This window comes from Chironomus tepperi, unplaced genomic scaffold (genome assembly GCF_022539635.2).
Source record: "Chironomus tepperi strain 1889 unplaced genomic scaffold, CSIRO-AGI_Ctep_v1 contig_359, whole genome shotgun sequence".
Lineage (NCBI taxonomy): Eukaryota > Metazoa > Arthropoda > Insecta > Diptera > Chironomidae > Chironomus > Chironomus tepperi.
The window spans coordinates 1,052,249-1,074,747 of NW_027226481.1; the positions used below are offsets into that span (position 1 = coordinate 1,052,249).

General features: G+C 31.5%; 1 protein-coding gene across 1 annotated transcript in view; it reads right to left on the bottom strand.

The window, feature by feature from the left end:
* osp (myosin phosphatase Rho interacting protein outspread) overlaps window positions 1-22,499 on the bottom strand; it is a 77,327-nt gene that overhangs the window by 47,973 nt on the left and 6,855 nt on the right. The window contains exon 2 of the mRNA XM_070646405.1: window positions 8,203-8,286. Within this exon, the coding sequence (XP_070502506.1) occupies window positions 8,203-8,286 (84 nt within the window). The remainder of the gene's footprint in view (window positions 1-8,202; window positions 8,287-22,499) is intronic.

Below are 22,499 nucleotides of genomic sequence, written 5' to 3' on the forward strand. Positions count from 1 at the left end.
TGATCTTTAGGAATTTTACAATTTCAACTTAGCCATTCAGCTTAAATGCTTTGCACTATATCCATTATAAAACCTTTTGTATTATTTGTAATGAATTAATCCAATAAAGTCATAAAAATTGCCATTAATTCAAAAAAAAAAATCGTATAGGTGTAAGAATTAATTTAGAATGATTTCGTCATATTCTGACTTACTTCAACACAGATCAATATCAACCCTCAACTCAGCAAAAATATTAAAAAATTGCCTCTATTTTCACACAGCAAAATACCAAAATAATACAAAATACCTCCAAATTGCACGACATACAATAATGAGCATGAAAACTTCAACAGCTAATTGAAATTATTGAAACTTCATAAAAGTTTATTATGAAACCCATAAAAATGTCTGTTTAAATATAAATTCCATAATGCTTAAAATGCATTTAATGTGTACCAATTTAATCGATTTTATTTCGGCGCATAATTGTGTCTATTGTGTCCATAATTTCATTTAGTAATGCTTTTATGCAATTTTCATCATGAATTGATCACTGACAATATAATAACAATAATTTATTCACTTATGTAAGGATATCAAATTTTTGATGGAAATTTTCGCGTTTTATGTTCAACAAAAAAGAAATGTTTAAAGATCTCGTGATATTGATTGATGGACTTAAGCGCATTTTGGACAGTGATCAGTATTTGCTTAGCAAAAATCAATCAGAAATGGTCAAAAAAATTCACGAAAAATAACGGTCAAGATTTTTTTGAAAATTAACGGTCAAATAAAATTCAAATTGTTGTCGAGGGGAAAATTCTAAGGGGTTTTGTAGACAAAGCAGAAAAATCATTAATTAAAGCATTTAGCTATAGTTTTAAGCTAGAAAACCAAGTGATAAGTCAGTAACTCGATATTACTGAACTGATGCTTCAAATCCGAGCTCTCAACGATGTCTTATTGCTGAGATCTCACACTTCACCATCCTGCCAGCCAGCCAATCAAAGTAAAATTATCAGCGTCATTGATAAACGCACTAAACATCCAAATAAATAAGTAACAAATTATTTTTACGTGCAGATTATATTCATTTTTGGGGAAAAACAGAACATCGAAAATAAACCATCAAGATGATGATGATGAAATTGCAATTTGTGACTTTAAGTGCAATTTTTATTTTTCTCATTAAATCAAAATAACGAAAAAAAAAGCACAACAGAAAGAAAAATTGATCATCAATTGAAAGAATTTACTTTTTGCAGGCAACATCGTGAGCAAAAATTTTATTTTTTTATTTCTTTTGTGTTACATTATGTGCCAATGAATGTGAGCAGTATAAGTAATCTTTTGGAGCATGTTAATGCCACGAAATTCTCACATTATTTACTGCGCTTGTTATTTCATCGACAAAAAAAGAAAAATAATTTCACTATCACCCAAAATAGTATAAAAAATTAATTTTTTACAGTTTATGTTTTTTATGTTACGAGAAAGGAGAAAAAGAGATTGAAAGTAATGCGGAGCAGCATTAGTATTACATATATGATGCATGAATATTATGCTGTTGCTCCCATGTTTCCCAAATGCCTTTCCATCTGTCGTAACTCAAACTTTTTTGCTTCAATCTTAATTTTGAAGCACTTTTTTCTGCACAAAAACTATGTGAATAAACTTGGATATGTTGATGGCTTGTTGACTGACTGGCAGGATGGTTGACTGATTTGATTTTGGACATGTATGCTGTTTGGTTTCGTTGCTTTTTGGATAGTTTGGATTTTTAGTTTTGTTACTTAATTGAAATTGAATTTTAAACTATATTAGTGAAGCTATCCATTTAATATCACTTAGAATTGAATGTAGCACTTACTTCTCAGTTTACTTAGACCTAAACTTCAAATTTGTTCGAATTCTTAAATATCAATTTGTAAATCTTCAGTTTTAGTTTCTTCCTGGATCTTTTCTTGAATTTCGACGTTCAATACCTTTTTATTCAATGCTTAGATCATTGTGCCTTAATTTTCCTTCTTTGGATAGCCTTAAACTTTCAATTTAATTACAAATCACTTCAAACACTTTAAAAATGCTTTCTTTTCGATTAAAATTATCCGATAAACTTGAAGTTGGCTTTTAGTTTCGATAAACTTAACGAAATAAAATTTAAATTTCTAATGATCGTTAATTTTATTTTCAAATATTAAGCAATAAAAGTTGCAATAAAATTACTATCAATTCCAATTAAACAGTTTTCTCCATTCAATCCTACCTTGATTAAGCCCTAAAATAATTTCTCTATAATCGAATCGCAATTTACTTTATGACCCGATAAATCGTAGGCAGTTCCAATTTTACTGACAAAACTGTACTTAAATTCCTATCAAGCATAAGCTGCCTATATTATTTGAGTGTTTAAAGTCTCATATATGAACTAATTAACTTTATATTCGTGCAAATTCCTGATGTAAATCAACCTCACATTCGATTAACTTTTTTGTATTTTTAATTTTCCTTCCTACATTTTAAGTATAGAAACAGCAACAATGAGAAAGATATTAGAAGTAGAGCAGCTGATAACCCACTGTAACAAAATGATTAGTTTTATTTTTAATTAACTGATTAAATCTATAATTAAACGGATTACTCTTTCGGGAAGTTAGTTTTCTAGATCATAGGAAGACAGATTTCTAATTGGATTGAAAATAATCGATTTTATTATAGAAATTTCTAGTGCCAGCAACAATATTAATCATATTGATACAAAATGCGCCCAAATCCATCCATCCCACATCTATTTTAACGCCATCATCAAGGAAATTTTCTCTAAAAAAATCTAAATTGATGATCGGCATCGGTTAAAAGCAAAAGAGACTTCAAAGACCGACTTGACTATGCTTTTATGACACAAGCCATCAAGTAGCACATAAATTTTCAGTCAGTCGCTTTTTTTTTGCAACAACGCATTACGGCAATTGTGAATGATTGAAATGAATTAGTGAAATGCTTTTTAAAATTTTATTGCCTATTTTTTATATATTTTTAAAAAGAAAATCACATTTGAAATGTGATAAATATGAATTTCACTAGCTATTCAACAAAAAGCTAAATGAAGTGCCATAAAGGGCCCTTTCATTCAAGCATAAATGAATAGAAAAAAAGTAGCATAAATTTAATTTGCTGTTACCTATGAGACTAATACAGTCACAGTTTATGCTTTAATATGTTACTTCATTTCTATATATCACTACTATTTTTTTTATGTCTATTTCATATGTTATTATGATACGGTTTTTTTGTTTCTCTCTCCTTAATTCATAATGATTGAGAAGAGACTTTCACGATATAAAACCATTTATAGATACTCGTTTACGCAAACACACACAAATGCATTCGTCGACATGATCAGCAGCAGCAGCAAAACAATATTATAGACATATGCAGGGAGTCATTCATTGATGATGTTGTGGATTCATGGGATTACTGCTGGATCATTGCTCAGATGCAAAAGTGCTGGGAATTAGAAACTGGAAGAAGTTATCTAATGACAGATTCAGATTTTGACGAACTCTGAATGCGGCAATGGATGTTCAATGGGCCTTCAAGCGATTCAATCAAAGCCCTAAAGATTTTAAGAAAGTAGATTCAATCAAAACCCTAAATCAATGGTGGGTTACCTGTATTTTTGGAAATGTCATGAACTATTTGATCTGACATATCAGAGTAGGACTCGAACCCTCGTCTCCAACGGTTCCCGATATAATGCTATTCCCACTGAGCTAACAGGGGTTACTCGACTTTATGACAAAGTGCCATACATAAATTGCACACTTTTTTTTTTGAATTCTTCTTCTTCCTGCACTCCCAATGATATAGTGTTGAAGAGCCATTACTAGACTCTAATTCTGAAGCCATTGACCATATGTGATGTGTGGTTTCAAACGAGGCTTAGCATCAAAGTGTGCAGTGATATAAGGGTGGCCTACCATTAAAGTTATGTGACACTCTAGGCTTACCACCAAGGTACACCGTGACAGTGAAGTTGTCGTCCAATGCCTTGAAGTTATGTGATGATATAGGTGTACTACCAAGGTATGTGGTTGTAGTTGAGTTGCCTACCATCGCCCTAAGTCTATCTAACACTCTAGGCTATCGATCAATGTGTGCAGTTGCAATGGGGATCCCCACCCCTGCCCTTAACTTATGTCATCATTCTAAATAATAAAGGAAGTGATCACCTGCTTCATGTTTTGATAGACGTCACTCACAAACAACCCCTCCAATGCAGAGATTTGTGAAGAAATGAAATAAATTAAGAAGAATGTATGTTGCTGTTATTATATTTATTTTCTCTATCTATCTTTATTTCTCTTATGCTCACTGCATGCTACAAATATTTTTACATTGGGTGATGATTTTTTTTTTCTTCTTTCCTATAACATTATTTTGATATCGATATATATTAAAACCCGCTACACACTTTCATTGCATTTGTTCATTTGTCGCCTTTCTTCTTATTCTATAAGCTTTAGTTTTTTTTTTCATGCTCTTATAACATTCTAGTTCATGAATATGTTCAATCTATCTTATTTCATTCATATGGAGATGGGCATTGTGCTGGAATTTTGAAAAGACTTTCTTGCTGATCAACCAATTCTACATGAATATTTTATGTTTTTAATCCTCTTATTTACTGATGTAATTTAACGTTGAAATTTGAATTTTTATAGTTACATGCCCCTGCCCCTCCTCCCCACATCTCTTTTCTTATGGTAAAAAGCTTTCATTTCTTCGTTTTGGTCATAAAAATTCTTTAAATTTGTTCTGATCATAAATTAAATGAAATTAGAAATTTATTTTATTGAAAATCGATGTTTTTGATATGTAATGTATGGGTTAGGCTGAATGTGTGGAATGAGCTTCCGTATATACACTTTAAGGCAAAGGTGCAGTAAACTCACTTGATGTGTAAATAAGATTGAAATATTGTGACGAGAATGATGCAATAAAAAATGAGAAGAAATTTTGGAGTGATTTGGAATTTGTAAGGTTTTAGGGCGATCTAGGTCAGCGGTTCTTGTGGTACGACATCCGAAACACGTTGTTGGTATTGGGATTTGAGGATTTGGAGCAATAATCAGTTCCCTTACTAAACCTAGTCGTTTGGGAAACTTCAAATGCTGTCGACGTAATATCCAATGAATATTCCCGAGCAGCACAACTAGATGACGCCTGTTTCTTGTCCGCATTAAGTATATCACCCAGGTAGTTAACCAGCCAGTAGTTTCTAAGTGAATTCCGAGGAACTGTCTCTACCAAGCTTAGTGCCATTCAATTCTAATCAAATTATCCACTCGACTGCCATTTGGATAGCATTTCAGCATATTCTAATCTTGTAAACTAAACTCATTCCCAAAGAATTCAGTTTTGCTTTGAAAAGTCATCAAATATTCATTTCCTCAAAGATCATTTACTATAAATTCCAACCGTTATCACATGATTGATGAATAGTTTTCAAATCCAAAACTACTCATACTTAAGTCCATTGTGTTTATCAACAAAGCACAAGCAAGTATCACAAAAATTACTTTAATTTGCCTGCTCTAATCTGATCAAGAAATTTTAATGAATCTAACCGAAATAAGAAGCGCAAAAAATATCTAGAGTAGCATGTACACTACCTGTTGTTGAAGCAAAAAGATAATGCAAGACATTTCTTGATTGATTGGCGTTTTCCTTTTTAGATAACATACTATACTCTGCCCATAAAATTACAAAGATAGTTGAAGAATAAATTAATTTTTTTTTTTTTTTTGAGAAAATTACAAATTTATCAGGTTTTGCGATCAGTGTGTTCTGTTACTTCTAGTTGTACATTTAGAAATATGTTTTTCTTTATCTATCAACACATATGCTAGTCAGGAATGTAACTAGGCATAGAACTGTAATGATTCTGAGAGTTAAGAAGAGGGTTTGAACCCCAAATTGGATGTTAACTGCTCTGGTGCTTCGCTGACCGTACAGATCTGTGGTGGACAGCCTGAACCGTATGCCATGTGCGGTTTCGGTTGAGGCATACTACCAAGGTGAAAGGTTACCCGCCACAGCTTCAGATCAATTACGATCCGTGTAAAAAAGCTCATTTTTGATGCTCTATTACCAAATTCACATTCTGGTTCCGCAAAATTAATTTTTTCATCATCAATAATCAATTTTTCACCTTAAAAAGTCATCGTGGTTTCCCAAAGAAATTATTCAACCATCATCAAGCTTTCGAATTTCTTTCAGACAAATTGCAATATAATTTCTCTAATAAGCACCAAATTATCCGAAAAAACTAACCGCAAATATCCTATTAATCAGTAAGCCCATCTCTATAGTCTTTAAACAATATGAAAAAGAGATACTTAAGTACATTTTGAACTTTATGAGAGTGGTGGACAACCTGTGTGTCGTGGCATGCGCTGGTGGGAATCTTGGATCGAAGTCATGCATGGCATATGTTTCATGGCTTTATGGAAGCACACTAGTGTGTCGCGGCACAACCTTTTATTTTCGCGGACAACTTGACAGTAAACCTCGACCGAAACCATACACGGCATACGGTTTTGGAGGCATACTAGTGTGTCGTGGCATAACATTATATTCTCGCGACACACCGTGGCCGTAAGGCTCGACCAAAACCGTATACGACATACGGTTCATGGCATTTTGAGGGACACTAAGGAATGAGTCGCACCACACAGGTTGCCCACCACTACTGTAAACATTTGACGGGGCGCGAAAACATATTGCGGCTTAACTTATATGATTTTTTTTCCTTTACAGCTTCTCATGACTTGCATATGAGATTTTGAGATAATCATAAAAGAGAAGTAATATTTGCAGCGTAACGCTCTTTGTTTCTTTTCTGTACCTTTATATAGCTTCAAAAAAAATGTAATAAAAAGAGTTAAAGAGTCTTGCTGAGTAATTGTTTTGTAATTTCTCTGCACCAACCATTTGATCCAGCCTTATCGATCGAAGTTGACGGTGCAGTTTTTATTTTATGTTTTATGTAAGCCTTTACACACTCCGTTAACTCTCATTTTTTTGTGTCTTGTTGTGTTTTCTTTCATTTTCTCATTTCTTTTTACTTTTTTTTTATTTCTAAGCGCCTCGTGAATGAAAATAAAGGAATTTAATGATAAGCAGCTTATATCATATATAGGTTTTTACATATATTTATTAATAAAAAAATACAAAAATTCACCATGCATCCACAAACCATTCAAAACAAAGTCAGTCTATATACAGAGTTGTGATTATGCTATTAGATTGACGACGTTTGTCTTGGCTGTGCACAGGAACTGATAATGAAAGTGTTTTCGATTTATTGGAAGTGTTATTAATTCTTGAAAGAAAGTAAGAAGACTGATAAAAATAGAAATATATACAATCTGAGAGCTTTTACCATCTTTATTTGATTTCCGGTCTTGTTTCATTAATTTTTATAGACATTGGATATTAATTAGATGACATTTGTGTCGTGATTGGAAATTCTTGGCGCTATTACTATTTTAGACGCAGATGTCGGGTGTATTAAGGGAAATGTCTGAAGGTTCAATTTATGGTTATAGCTGATAATTGATTCCTAACTCGAGTGGCACAATTTGTAATTTAGGAATTGAAGTCTTAAATGAGGAGAGTCTTCCGTTTGTGCCTTAAATTGAATTTTAAACGACTGTTTGTGTGACATTAGATCTTTTCGAAGTTTTGCTTTCAATCTCAAGATTCAAACGGTATAGGAATGGCAAATATTCCGGTCTAAGGCTGACTTAACTCTGATATGAGACCAGATTGCATAAAATCTTATCTGGAACCAATGACACGCTCACCACAGCCAAATTTCCGGCATCGGACGAGAATTCAAGTAATAATTAAGTTATCGGTCTTTAGTGGGAATCGAACCCACGTACTCATTAATGAGAGAGAGTTTTAGATCTCTGTTCTGATGCTGAGCCATCTCTAGTCTCAAAGGCTTTATTCTAGTTTTGACAGATTCGCCTACATATGGTTCGATATCCCAGATTCAACTCCTCAGTATTTTGAGTATCTTTTCAAAAATATGTCTTTCAATTTCCTCCATTTAACCCCAAAAACTCTTTTAAACTCAGTTAAATCTCCAAAAAATAACAAAATTTCCCAACCCTGCCCGCTATATTTTCTATTACGTGATTTACTTACCTTTGTTCTATACAGTGGATTATTCCAATCCCAATCATGTGGTGCTACAAATAAGTAACCACATTTTGAAACCTTCCTTGAAGCCTGTAATGAGACATAAGAGAAAAGAGAAAATGTTAACCTATGAAATTAATTAATTAATTTTTATTTTTTGTAAAAAGAAAATATGTGCATTATAATTTATTCATAATGCGTTCTCATTTCATATTATAAATGCATCGAGCATCCCGAATGAAACATTAAAATGAGATGCTCATGAATATATATGGATGTATATCAATGACGATAGTAATAAAGGCTTGAGCAGCGATTTAAAAAATTATATATAGATGCTAATTAATTGAAGAAAATTAGTATAAACAGCAGCAGCATCATCAACAGTAGCTCTAGTATTAGTATGGGTCGTAAAAAAAAACAACATAGATAGAGAGAGGATGAAGATGAAGAAGAAGTGGGATAACGCAGATCTCTGGTTGATTACAGAATTACTAGAAAGTCTTAAAAATCACTCGTCATGGGCCATTTAACATACTTATAGAAGTCAAACATGCAAATCTCGTTTGTCTGTTTGTTGTTTCTCCTCTATTCAATCTTTACAGCATACTCTCTTTCCCAATTTCCAATCTTCTAATTATTACAATTTTTATACTTAATAAGCTTCATCTTGTGTTTCTCATTTCGTGATTATAGTAATTTCCAGCTACATATATGCAATTTTCCATAGTAAATTGTGTGTAATGTGCAATGCTCAGCTTATTACAGCCATGTACCATTAGAAAATGAAATAGAAACTATTTTTTGTTTTTGTTTTTGCAACGCTCTCTGCTCTCTGGTATGCATGCATGTTCTCAAAAAATATATATATGTGTGTATATAAACAGTAATAAAAATTATGTTATGAAAAATAAATAAATTGTTACACCACATCAATATGCAACTTAATCTGATTAGATATACTTAGCATTATGCTTAACAGAAATCTGCGAAATATTTCTTTTTTTCTGTACTTTCTTTCTCGATTTTCTGATTCATGTAGGGATTTGGATATGCTTGGAATTTGAGATGAATTTTGACGTCATGTGATGGAAGCAATTGAGGAAATTTTTCATATAAAATAAGATATTATGGAAGAAGATTAAGTGTGTCAGTCAATTTTTGGTAAATTGAGCATCGAAATTGGATTTGAATAACTGAATTTAATGAATTTTGACACAGAAATGATTTGTTTTTGGTGAGATTCTTGAGATTTGATGTTATAATCAAATGTTTCATCTGTATGATAATCACAATTAGAGGATTTGCTGATGAGAACAAGCAGCAGTACTTATTTACTGATAAATAAGTAAAATATAACTAAAGAAGCTTCAAATTGGATTTAAATAATGATAATGTTTATTCTTCGGAGTTCAAAAACAGACTGAAATGTAAATATGAAAGGGTAAACAACTATGAAAGGGGAAAATCAACTAATTGCAGTTGCAAATATAATTTGAATATTAAATGACAGTTGAGATATTCTAAAGTTCCTTAAAATGCTCATTGACAAACGGTAAAGCATAACAACCATCCACGAAATCCAAATACCGATCCACAAGAATCCCCAAACACAATAATCTATCGACAATTACTTTATTTACTACTTCATATTGTGCATGCATTAACATAGAGTACACAATTCACTCGACTCCGTATGTAATGAATGAAATTATAGTTTTGTGTGTAGAAATTCTTATTTCAATTGCCTATTATTTTCTAATTCGTAATGCCTTATTGAACGACTTAATCAAATTAACCCCAAAAAAGAAAAACGTATATAAACATCAATGGCGATGCATTTAAAGTAGAAGTTTCGCTCTCTTCAACGGGAATAAAAATGTGAAATTTTTTTAACAAAAATGTTCTCCTTTCCATTTCTTCTTTTACTTATGCTTAACAAATAATTTTTATTTAATTTAATATAGATATGCATGAGCTATGTAAAGGTTGAATAGCTCAGATATGTAGTCACTCTATTGAATAAATGTTTTCACTATCTATTGTAATCATGTGATTATTTAGCATGCAAGTCAAGAGTTCGAAATGTCAATAATGATCATAAAAGAGTGGAGATACATCTTTGACAATCCTCACGTCTCTCATCCGAAAGTTTTTTTCGTTTTCCTTTCAATGACTTGTCTTGATGGTAATGAAAATGAGGCATCACCGAAACATGTGGCAGTAATGACTTTAAGATTGCGGTTTTTTGGGATGCATGATTGGACAAATTAGGATTTTTGGATGCGGTCCTCGAAAATTGGAGGATGAGAATTCCTAACCTAAAAGTGATTAACATAACAATTTGATGTAGAAGATGCTCAAGATTGTTTGACGGTTATTGCCTTAGATGGTACTCAAGTTGACCAAGTCACTTGCTGATTTCTAGCACTGATCTCTTCCCCAGCATCTCCAAAAAATGCGCTCTAGTCACCCCATACCAGTGACTTTCATACTTAATAATCTCCATTTCATTCAGTAAGAAAAAGCCTTTTTTCAACAACTATTTAACGATAATCAGATGTGCCATTTTTGGGACAACGATAAACGGCTGCAACAACAACAAACCAACCAACCAGCCAACATCAACGGCGGCAGCACGTATAACCCACAAAACCAGAAAAAAAACGTTCATAAAATGAAAACATCTGAATATTATTCCAAATGTGGTCGTAATTTGACATCAAAATTAACGAAAAAAATTGAAATTCATAAAACGATTTCCATAGCAGGAACAAACCTCTTTTGTTTATTTATATGTCATTTGTAAGTGAGTCTCCAACGAAAAACTCATTCATTTACAGCTCACGATATAGTGAGTGACTGAAATAATTTTATCAATATTGGTCAAATAGCTTACATTTTTGACAAAATAATTATTTTAATCTAGTCATCGAAAATTACAAATTTTTTTGTTGGATATCCATTATGGGTCATTTAACGCGGTGAAAATGACAATTTGAAAATTATTTTTTCAATCTCACTACTTTAAAGTGGAACCGCATCATGATGAATTATCATTTTTTCATTGTAATACAAAAAAACAAGTGCTTTTTGATTTAAAATTGCTGTTTTTTGTATTTTCTTCTTGTTGTGCCTCTTCCGATATTTTAATTCCATCACGTTGAGTTTTTTTTAGCGGAATTATCCAATGGGATGTTTACACTTTGATCATTCGTTTGTGTGTCACGAGGACTAGAGGTTGATTAAGTATGTCAATAAACATTTTGATGAGTTTATTTTATTGTTACTCACTTGACTGTGACTGGATTTATTGAAATTTTAATTGTGCTTCTGGATGACATGAAGAACTCAATATGGTATTCATATGTAAGTCACACGGAACTATGGGGTTGATTTCTAAAGTACAAGAATGATGCGGCACAGAATGACAAAACCACTAGGACAATCCAGTGATATAGCTAGCTTGGTAAATTGGTACACCTGTGCCTGTACCATACCAGAACCAGAGTAATCAGCTATTGAGTCTATATTGACTGTTACTATTTTTAACAAATCTTAAGAGGCCACTTGGGTATATTAGCAACTTATAAGGTACATCCCAAATCTACAAGCCTGTCCATCTAAAGTGCTAGAAAGGCAGATCTTCGATTCTTGACCGAACCCTATCCAACACTGCTTATAGTGCTGCTTAGTGGACAACGTCCATTTCTAACTCTAAATGCGCACCATACCTTTCATATCTTCAAATATCAATATTATTTTCCATCTCACTCATTTAATATGGCATTTAACATTTTTTGTTCATATTTCTTAATCCATTCAACATTCGAATATTTTTCTCTATACTGATTTGAGTGTCTATCGATCATTTGAATTATAGAAAAAGAGTGAGACATAGAGAAGAAAACAATAAAAGAAATGAAAATTTGTCTTTAATGGGATTACAGTGATAGTAGGACGATGATCATGTTAAATTTTCACAGTTCATCATTTTTATTATTTTCTTTCATTATCGATTTTGGTAAATTAAGATTTATATACTGACAAAGTGCTGTGAAAGGAGTGGTGGTCATTGGATTCCCGAGTGACGCACAATGAAGAAGAGTCCTCGACGTAGCTTTCTCAGATTCTGACTCAGACTAACAGTATTGATGTCATATGGCAACTATGTATTTGACAGCAATATGGATCGACAACTCAGCTGTGTCGCTCGGGATTAGAATTCAAAATACCTAAGCCTTAATAGATAACGTTCATTATAAAGTCAGTAAGCGTTGCGAGATTTAAAGGAATTTTTTGTCGAATGCGTACAGTCGATCTAATGTATGATAATCAAGTCCATTCTTTTGTGTCCGTTGAGCGACGAAATCAGGGGTTTCGGATAGAATTGTTAATGACTACTAATCTAGTCGTTATTATTTGAATTGATCCTGTTTCTTATTTTCATTTCATTAGCAGTAAGTTGATCTTTATCTTGATCAGTTTTGTTGATCTGAGGAAGCATTTGTAAATGATTTTCAAGAATTGTGTTTCGTGACAAAAGATCTGAAAATCTTGATGGACATAATTTATGAATAGCCACAAAAAGACACGAAAATCTCGTCACATTAAGATTCATATCATTTCTCTCATCAGATTGTGTAAATTGTGGATTATAATTTTGTCATTAGTAGACAAACAGAAAACTTTTTCATTACAACTGTCAATGCCTTGACCAAGGTAAAATAGTCATTATGTAAAATATTTTGGAAATTCTAAAGTTTTGGAAGTAGTCACATTTAGAGATTTTTATTGAGTGGATTAGAGTTGTTTTCTTGAATTTTTATCTAAGATTTTGAATGTTTACATCGATTTTCATGATTTTAGTGCTTGTTACTAGTCAGTAAGCATTGATAAAGACTACTTAATTCCCATTTTGTGATAAATTTAACGAATAATGCTTTAGAATATGTCAACTGTCATTTAATATTCAAATTATATTTACAATTAGTTTTATCCCCTTTTGAAGTTGTTAATCCCCTTCATATAAATATTTCAGTCTGTTTTTAAACTCCGAAGAATAAACATTGTTGTTAATAAATTAAATCCGTGAGGAATCTTTAATTAAAGCATAACAGTTTGTTCTTATATAACACCAAATCCTGCACAATTTCATAATTCACCCCAATTAAACCATTTAATATTTTTAATGAAAATTACTGTAAAACAAACAAAAGAATTACAACGTTGAAAATTATTTACAATAATTAAGTTTTCAGCTCACATTAGTTGAGCTTGTACGTTTAAATTCATGGCGCGTTAATACTCAAATACATCCGTGCCTCGCGTGCAAGTGAAAACTTTACTTTTGATTGTTTTCCCTTCCGAAAACAAAAAAAGAAAAATCAAGTAAAGTTGAAAAATAATTGAAAAAAACAATTTAATTGGAAAGTCGCAGATTGTTGAATGCTTTAGTTTGGGGAAGCAATTGGAACTTTTGATTTGATGTTGTTTACAAGATTGAGTATCGCAGAATTAGGAATTGTCAAGTATAAAGCCAGTTTTAAGGATGCTATCTAAACCCAAGCGACACAATGCGACTAGTCGCGTGATTCACACTAAATAACCATCTACCGACCTCCATACAGCGGTCAAGTTACCATTAAGCCTCAAAATTTATTACAATACAATTACGTAGGCAGTCAATTTTTACCTAATTTGTATCTTTAAGTTATTTATAGAAATCAGCTATTGTAATAATTCAATTTCTATTGCAATAAGAGCATTAACCCTAAATAAATTCATGGCATCATCTTCATATTCCCTTTTTGAAGAAGTAAAAGTGATCATTCAAATATGTACAAAAAAAATACAAGCTTCCATTCCTGACTAGCATTTCATGACTGTAGATAAACTTGAAAATTTTAAATTTATATGAAAAAAAAATAATTTTTCAAAGCAAACAAAGCAAGAAAAAAAAATGAAAAGTTTTTGTCGTGCCTTTTAAATGCCTCACGTTAAATTCTATTATCATTCACGGTCACTGTTTCAATAATAAGTTACATCTCAGGGACTTTTTCTTCTTTATCTCACCGTCAAATATCATCACAATAAGTCAGGAGTGGGTAAATTGTGTGGTGTGGCTCACTGGTCTCAGGGTTTAATAGAAATAGTTCATACAAATGAGTGCACAAAAACGCGTTACTAGTCAACAACTAGACATTAACTTAGCCCCAACTATTTATAAAGTATCTTAGTCCAATCGGATAAAAATGAGTCGATGTGGCTCGATGGCGGAATGGTTAAGTAGTTCAGTAGCTAATTATTGCAACACCGACCCAACGGTCATGGGTTCGAGACTCGGTAGGAGAATCTTGTTCTATTCCTCTTTTTCGAATCATATGTAATAGAAAGGTGACTAACAGTCTTCTTTAGTAGGTTACAGGCAGTAATGTCATATAAAGAATGAATCTGATTCCACTATTAACAATAGACCTTTAAATTTGAGCTTGTAATAATTCAAGACTTGTCAAGATTTGTCAAATCTAATTCTAGGCCAGTCCAAAACTAGTAGAAAAGATGCTAAAGACTGAGGCGTGCACCATGACCCAATAAAAGTTGCCCACAACTGCATTATAAGTACTAAGATGGTACAACAATAGACAGATGAAATCGAGAGGTCTAATCGAAGCTTTTTAAAAATAAATAAATATGAAAAAGAAGAAGAAAAAAAAACCTCAATTAATTATATCTCCATTTTCGGGGTGTCGAAATTGGGTCGCATCATAGATTTCATCAAACATAAAGAAGAGAAATAAGAAAGAGAGAGAATAAGAAAAAAAAAATATTTATTTATTACCTCGCAGTCAAAACTATTTTGAACTTGAATATTAATCAACAAAAAAAAGCTTTGATCTTTCTCTAATGCTGTTGTTGCATAGAGCGACAAAGAAATGCCATTGAAATTGAATTTAATAAAAAAAAGAGACTCAAGATGAAGAAAAAAAAATGCAAAATAGTAATGAAGGAATAAAAAAAGTAACTTTCTTGTTGTTGCACCTAAATTATGTGAAGTGAATATAAAAAGAGACTTGTAATCAATACTTAGATAATTGGATTTTTTTGTGTGATGCTTACAGTGTGAAATGTGGCTTGATAGATCCAATAATGAAAAATGATAATTATGTAGAGGCAAGAAAAAAATGAGTGAGAAATGAGATTTAGAACAATGTTGGATGCTATCTATCCGGGAATAATCAAATAGAGTCTCGGCTTAATGTTGATTCATAAACTGTTATTGATTGCTAGAAAAAATTTTGATGAAATGTTTGAAAGGAGATTAATGTTAGCATAATTTTAATAATAAATGGCAATAAAGGTGTAGAGAATAGATGAAAGTATCACACTTAATGTCTCATTATCCTAAATACCACGAATTTCTAAAGAAAAATATATTAACTTTTTAAATTGCTTTTGAGTTCAAAAATTGAATTTTAATTTTTAACGGAATTTGCAAATTTGAATTTTGTTTTTTTGAACTCATGACACAATTTAAATTTTTTTTTGATGGTTGAAGCATCAAAATAATCAATTTGATCCAGAACAATTTCAGAATTTAATAAAAATTTCAAGCTATAGCTTAATTGAATGAATCTAGAAACTCGATAAGCACTAATTTAATTTCTTTTCATTATAATTCTTTCTCCCAGCATTAAGCATTAAACATTTGGTGGAATTTTATTCATTTTTTTCTTTAATTCTTAACATATAAATTGAATCTTCAGACAATCATGCCTCTTATGTTTATGCACCCATAGCTGGACAGCACTCCATTGTGTCTTATGTACGTATAAATACAATTTTTTTTTCTTTCATTTCATTCTTTCAATGTCCACACACTTCCATAGGCGCGTTTACAATTTATTGGAAGAGATGAATACATTTTAACGGTATAATGGCATAAGAATTGTATTGCGGGACAAACGAAGTAATCTCAACTCATTCAATGTTGCTGTTTTTTTATATTCAATTTGCCTGAAAATTCAATTGAGAGAGACAACAGAAAAGTGGTTGAAAATGTCACTAATTTTAGGATTGGATGGTGTGCATTTAAGCTATTTTCCTTTCAGTTTTGTTTGTATTCTTTAATATTTCCAACATTTTCAATATAACGGTCATTTAAAATTCAAAAAAGCTTAAAGTTCAAATTTTGAACTTCAAGCTTTTAAAATTGATTTCATCGGAAATTCGGAATGATCTTTTCATGATCAATTCTTTAGTCAATAAAAGCTCAAACTATCCCCAAAGTGACCACAATACTCCAATCAATTATACGTAAGAGACACGACAGTAAGAATGAAATGTGTAGAGTATGAAATGGAGATATACGTTACATTGGTTTACATGTGTGTATTTGGTAATTATACTCATAGCAAATTGATACTTTGCCTTTTCATTCCTCTTCCTTCATTTCTTCTTACATATTATTCTCATTCTGTAAAGAATTCTTCCTTTATAAAAAAGAAAAATAAGTTAAGTTTAAGAAATGTTAATTCCAATGAATGAAAATTATACAGCAGTAATGATAAAATTCTACACATCATATACATGCTATGACTATTGGAGGATGATTCAAAAAGGCACGAAAAGGTAAAAATTCTCCTTATTCATGGCTCTTTATACAGCAGATATAATGCTGAAAAGGTATCAAATTGCGCACAGATTAATTAAACGTTCATTGCGAGAATAAGAACTTTTTTTTTATTTTGCATGATAGGCGTAAGAGAAATACGAGAAGAAAGGAATGCCTTCTTTTTATATATATTATAAATATGCAGTGCAATAACACATAACGAACACGATAACGATGAGCGTTAATCACAAAATATTTCGCGTAATGAGAATCTACAATCAAATGGATATAAAAGCTCTTGAGTTTCATGTTTATAATCTCGCACTTCGCGTGGAGGGATAAAAGGAGAAAGAGACCGCACAGAACTTACCGGTTCAATTGAGAAAAGAAAAAAAAAGAAATAAGAATCCGATGACTCATCATATCCATGATGATCAATAACATTCATTTAAACATCTCTCTCACTCCTTTACGGACTTGTAAATGAAATTAAAGTAAGGTATGCAAAGAAGTAAACAAGCGGAGTATTAAGGAAGAGAGAAAATAGCAACATCAAGAGTCATGTTACTATACGTAGAAATGTGACGCGATGATGCTAAATATTACTTTTTTTATATTTTTATTTGCTTATTTCTTTAAAAGCGTCATCATCAAGTTCCATGTAAAATACAATAAAGAGTTTATATTTACTCACATTCACGTTCGATGGATGTTTAAAGATGAATTCTCGCAACAATAAATAAAATAATATACAACTCTTTTGCTTGCCAATTGACACAACCAAGTGGAACATTAAGGCACAAATATTTTATGGCTTTTTGGGACCTAAATTCATGAAATAAATATTGAATGTGATCGACAGAATCGCGGATTTGTGGATTTTATTGGAGATAATCAAGGTTGCATTGAGATAAATTTACTGGAATTTGATGGATTTGAAATTTGATTTTCTAACGGTTTTTTAGAATTTGAAATTTAATATTGCGAATTTTCAAAATCATTGCTTTGAGCAAGCTTTGAAAAACTTTAATAATGATGTAAAATGACAATTTTGCATCTAAATCACCAATTTAAATAGAACCTCAACAAAATAGCCCAACTAACCCATCCATAACCTCCAAAAATGACCGTTCAACCTCATTAATCTTGACATAAAATGCCACAAAAAAGTGGAAGTTAAAAAATGTGAATTTTCTACATTTTCATTTTTTGTCGAGGCTTAATCACAAAGCATAAAGCTCAAAAAAAAACTAGAAAACTTTTTAAAAGGTATTTGACATTTTTTGAATTTTAATTATCAAGCACGACACCATTTTTTCTGGGTGACAAAAAAAATTCATATTTTATTGTCATTAACGCTCTCTGACCTTGTTACCGTATTTCAAAAAAAGTATGAATAAAATTATATTTTTAAATAACAAATAAAAAGGTGGAAAGAGAAGTGAATTATGGAAATTAAAGAGAGAATTTTTAACCAAAAGAATTACATGAAGTTTCATTAATTAAACTATTTAAAAGTCACAAAAAAGAGCTTTGGCATGTTTTTTAATTTTTATGGAAACATGTCAACAATGACCAAAGAAAAAGAAGATTTTTAAATTATCACCATTTCATGTTTTCGTGATTTGAGTGATAATTTCTTTTATATACATATATTAAGTACAAGTTAGAGTGGTTATCGATGTTTGTAATGTAACACATAACATGGTTCTACGCCAACGACTGAGCTGTTAATGAACTGACACCTTCGAACAATGTGTGAATGATTTCTAACGTTTATTTTAGATTTGAATTGTGCGTGGTGTTTGCCCTGCGGTTTAGAGAATTAATTTGATGACATTTGTGAATTTTTTGTCAAATCTGACTAGTTTAATCAATTAAATTGCAATTGTTGCAATCACTTCTGTAACTTGTAAATGCAGGAACTTATAATTACCTACTTGAAAGCAATAGCTGGATGAATATATGAAAATAAATGACCTTTATTGTTTGAAGATTGAAAACAAACTACATTTCGATAAAAGGGACTATCAACCATAAAAGGGGAAATTTAGTTGAATAATTTGAATATAAAATAGCCGTTGAATTATTCTCAAAAACATTAACATCATTTCTGTCAGAATCTAGTCCAAAAAATTGACCTTAAATATCCGTACACACTAAATTATGTAAAAATTATTCAACCTTAATGCGAATTAAATTAAATGAATTTAAAATTTAACAATTCAATTCATTTAATAGCCAGATAAAAAAGATAATAACCGTGAACTGTGTATAAACAAGTTACTAAATGTGTAAACAAAGCTGACAATATAAAGTTTTTGCCGCCCCGATATCGAAATTAAAGCTAAAAGAAGAAGAAATATGAAAGTAAACAGGAAAAAAAAAAGTTTCTAATTGGCACTATACTATATAATAAATGCCACTAAAATAATAAAATATAATAAAACAATAAGACGACACAAGAGTCAACATATTAGTATAATGTTAAGTGGCACAAACCAAACCAGTAGTGAGAACCAAGTAGCTAGCTAGGATTGAATGATTTCAAATGTAATGTGATATATTGCTTTCAATTTCCATTGTAGAAGCTGAGAGTGAATCAATTCTTTTCGCCTCATACTCAATCGTTTGTGGCAATTCTCAACTTATACATGAATGAATGAATTAGCGTAAGTATTTGATTATGGTTTAAAGCGATGAAATTAGGTTCCAGATTCTTATTTTGCACGCAGCAAAATCTAAAATTAATTGGAACAGAATAGAAAGGCATTTAGAAAAATTGGCACTGTGTGGATCAAGTGGATTTAGTCGGAAATTTACGATTGCACCTTGAACTGCAAGAATTCAAATGAAATGGAAAAAAGAATTGCAGCAAGTACAACAAAGCAACCATAAATCTCAATTTATATAGTTCAAAGTCTTAGCATAAATTTCACAACATAATTGTGCATACAAAATATGCATGCATCACAATTGTATTGTTGTGTATGCTCATTTCTCGTCAAAAAATTGTCTAGAATACAAAACAAAGTATCGATACAGAATGGATATCCATCTTTTTTGTTTCACTCTAATTGGCCACGAATTTTTGCAGCTATTGTACATTTAGAAAAAGTGACGACACTAATTGACTAATGAGTACTATATCTTGCCTCATTTAATACTCCCTGATTGACTTGATTCTCTATTCTATTAGTATTGCCTCATTTCGTATGCATATTCTTCGATACACACAATATAGCCATAACACAATTGACAACAAGAGCATTTTCTGAATGAGCGATCCACAAGACATGAAAATTATGAATTGGCATTGTCGTCACTTCGAGTTAATAGGGCGTTTGATCTAGTTTATGTGGATATATATATATATATACATATGAAGACAACAGCACATTGGTATATAGGCAGATATATGTGACTTATATTTCACATTTTGGAGGGCGCTGGTTTCAAACAGCACAAGCAAAAAAAATAATAATAATAATGAAACAGAGGAACAAAAAAAAAAAGACAATTGAAAGGCGAGGAGTAAAAGTCTTTTTTGTACGCACCTTAATTCATGCTTAAGTATATATGTAAGTTGCATTAATTTGTTAAGCATGCAGTGTCTAACATGCTTTTAATAATAAAGACATAAAAAAAGTCGAGTTTCGTGAGTTAAGCTTTTCGATTTTGGACCCACACACAAGTACTCTCTGCTGAGTTCTATATACCTATATGATCAGTCTCATGTTTCATTATAATTGCCTTTAAATTTAAACTCTTTTTTTTATTATAGAACAGTAAATAAAATTAAATGTTTTCATGTTTCGGCAATTTTTCATCTCCCATCTCGAGTAACAAGTTCCCGTAAGTGTGTGTGCACACACCAAAAATAAGCGCGACTGAATGGGATGAAATTGGATGTGATGACTGCTTATATATTGGATTTTTAGAACATCCTTACAGTTCACTCGAGTGATATAGATGAAGAAGGTTCTGCCATGGAGTTTCCTGCTTCATTTGTGTCACTTGGGTCATGTGGTATTGAATAAGAGTAAGCATGAATGGGATGCTGTGACAAATTTCATTTTTCGTCTTAAGTATGGGTCTAAAATGACTGTCATGGTGTATTTAGGGCATCTCCACGTCATGCCATCAACCTAACGACAAAGCGGTACCCTAGCAATCATATTGTGTTTTGGGATGTATATAACGAGAGATGATTCTCCAGTAACACACATAAATCAGGTCTACAGTTTAAAATGAGACCTAATTGATCATTGGTGCCTTTACTCTACTAAATCTAGTTCAAATAGTCCAAAAAGTTCAAAAAAGCATTATTTGCTAGAATTTCCTATGTTGAGTCTCGAACCCCGATCACTAAGTCAATGTAACAATAATTAAGTACCAGAGCCCAAATCCACTACGCCAGCAAGCTCCTTTTGGTCCCTAACTCAAAAATCAATAAATCTTCATGACCTAAATGTTTCAATAAGCTGTCATGATCTTCCAAACCACCAAATTATCTCTTGACATACTCTACATCATTGATAATCATTCCCACATGAATAAAAAAGTTGTGATGATGATGAAAATTTATTGAAAAAGAAATTAATGCCGCTGGAGAATCATTGATGCAAAAATATCTCAAATATATTGCGGCTGTTGCACGCATGTTCTTCTCCTCAGTGCTTCTTAAAATAGAAATTTTATATTTTTTTTCTTCTTTTTTTCACTCTCGCTCTTATATTGCAATTGCTTGCATTTCATCGAAGTGTGCTCATCTTCTCACATCTGTGTCTAAAGATATATGGACGGTTGTTGGCAGTAATAAAATTGAAGATGAAGATGATGAAAATTTCATTTCAATATTTTTTTTTTAGTTTTCTCATAAATTCCTTCTGTTTTATTTTATGTGATGATGTTTAAAAAGGTTTTTTGTGTTAAAGAATGCACTTGCTTGTCAGGGATTTGTTTGACTTTTAATTATTTACGTAGGCGGAGATGATATTTTGCGAGTTGAGATTTTTTGCATGCTAATTAGGGTATTCAATATCGAATTTTTAATGAGATTTTGGATAATTTTGTTTGTTTTATGAATTTTAAAGATATTAATTGCTTAAAAGAGGTTAAAAGTTGAGAATTGATTGAAATACGTACGTAAAATGACGTATGAAAATACGTACGTAATGCTAAGTAATCTTACGTACGTAAAAAAAAACGTTTTCTTACATATGAAAATACGTACGTAAAGAAACGTATGCAAGATAACGTAACAAAATACGTACGTAAATAAACGTAAGAAAATAACGTACGTAATACCTTTTACGCAACCAAATCTTCACAATTCAAACTCTCAATTATGAAATAACGCAGTTTTGCAACGCTACTTTCATCTGACACAAAATAAAATGAGAATTTTTCATCAATGCAACGTGTAATTTCATGAAAAATCTACATTATGATGTGCAAATTGTATAGTTACGCTAGATAATGATCCAAATGATGTTCCTATATCATTACTATTATTATTATTTTGAAAATAAAGCACCGCTAAATTTAACAATTGTGCGGATTTGTAAACAAAAACAAAAGATTTGAGTTTAGCGATAAAAAATTCTTTCCACGTGATTCAAAATATTTGCATACATGCTGTGTGTAAAAATTTGGAAGTAGCTTCACATGACGATATTTATAAATA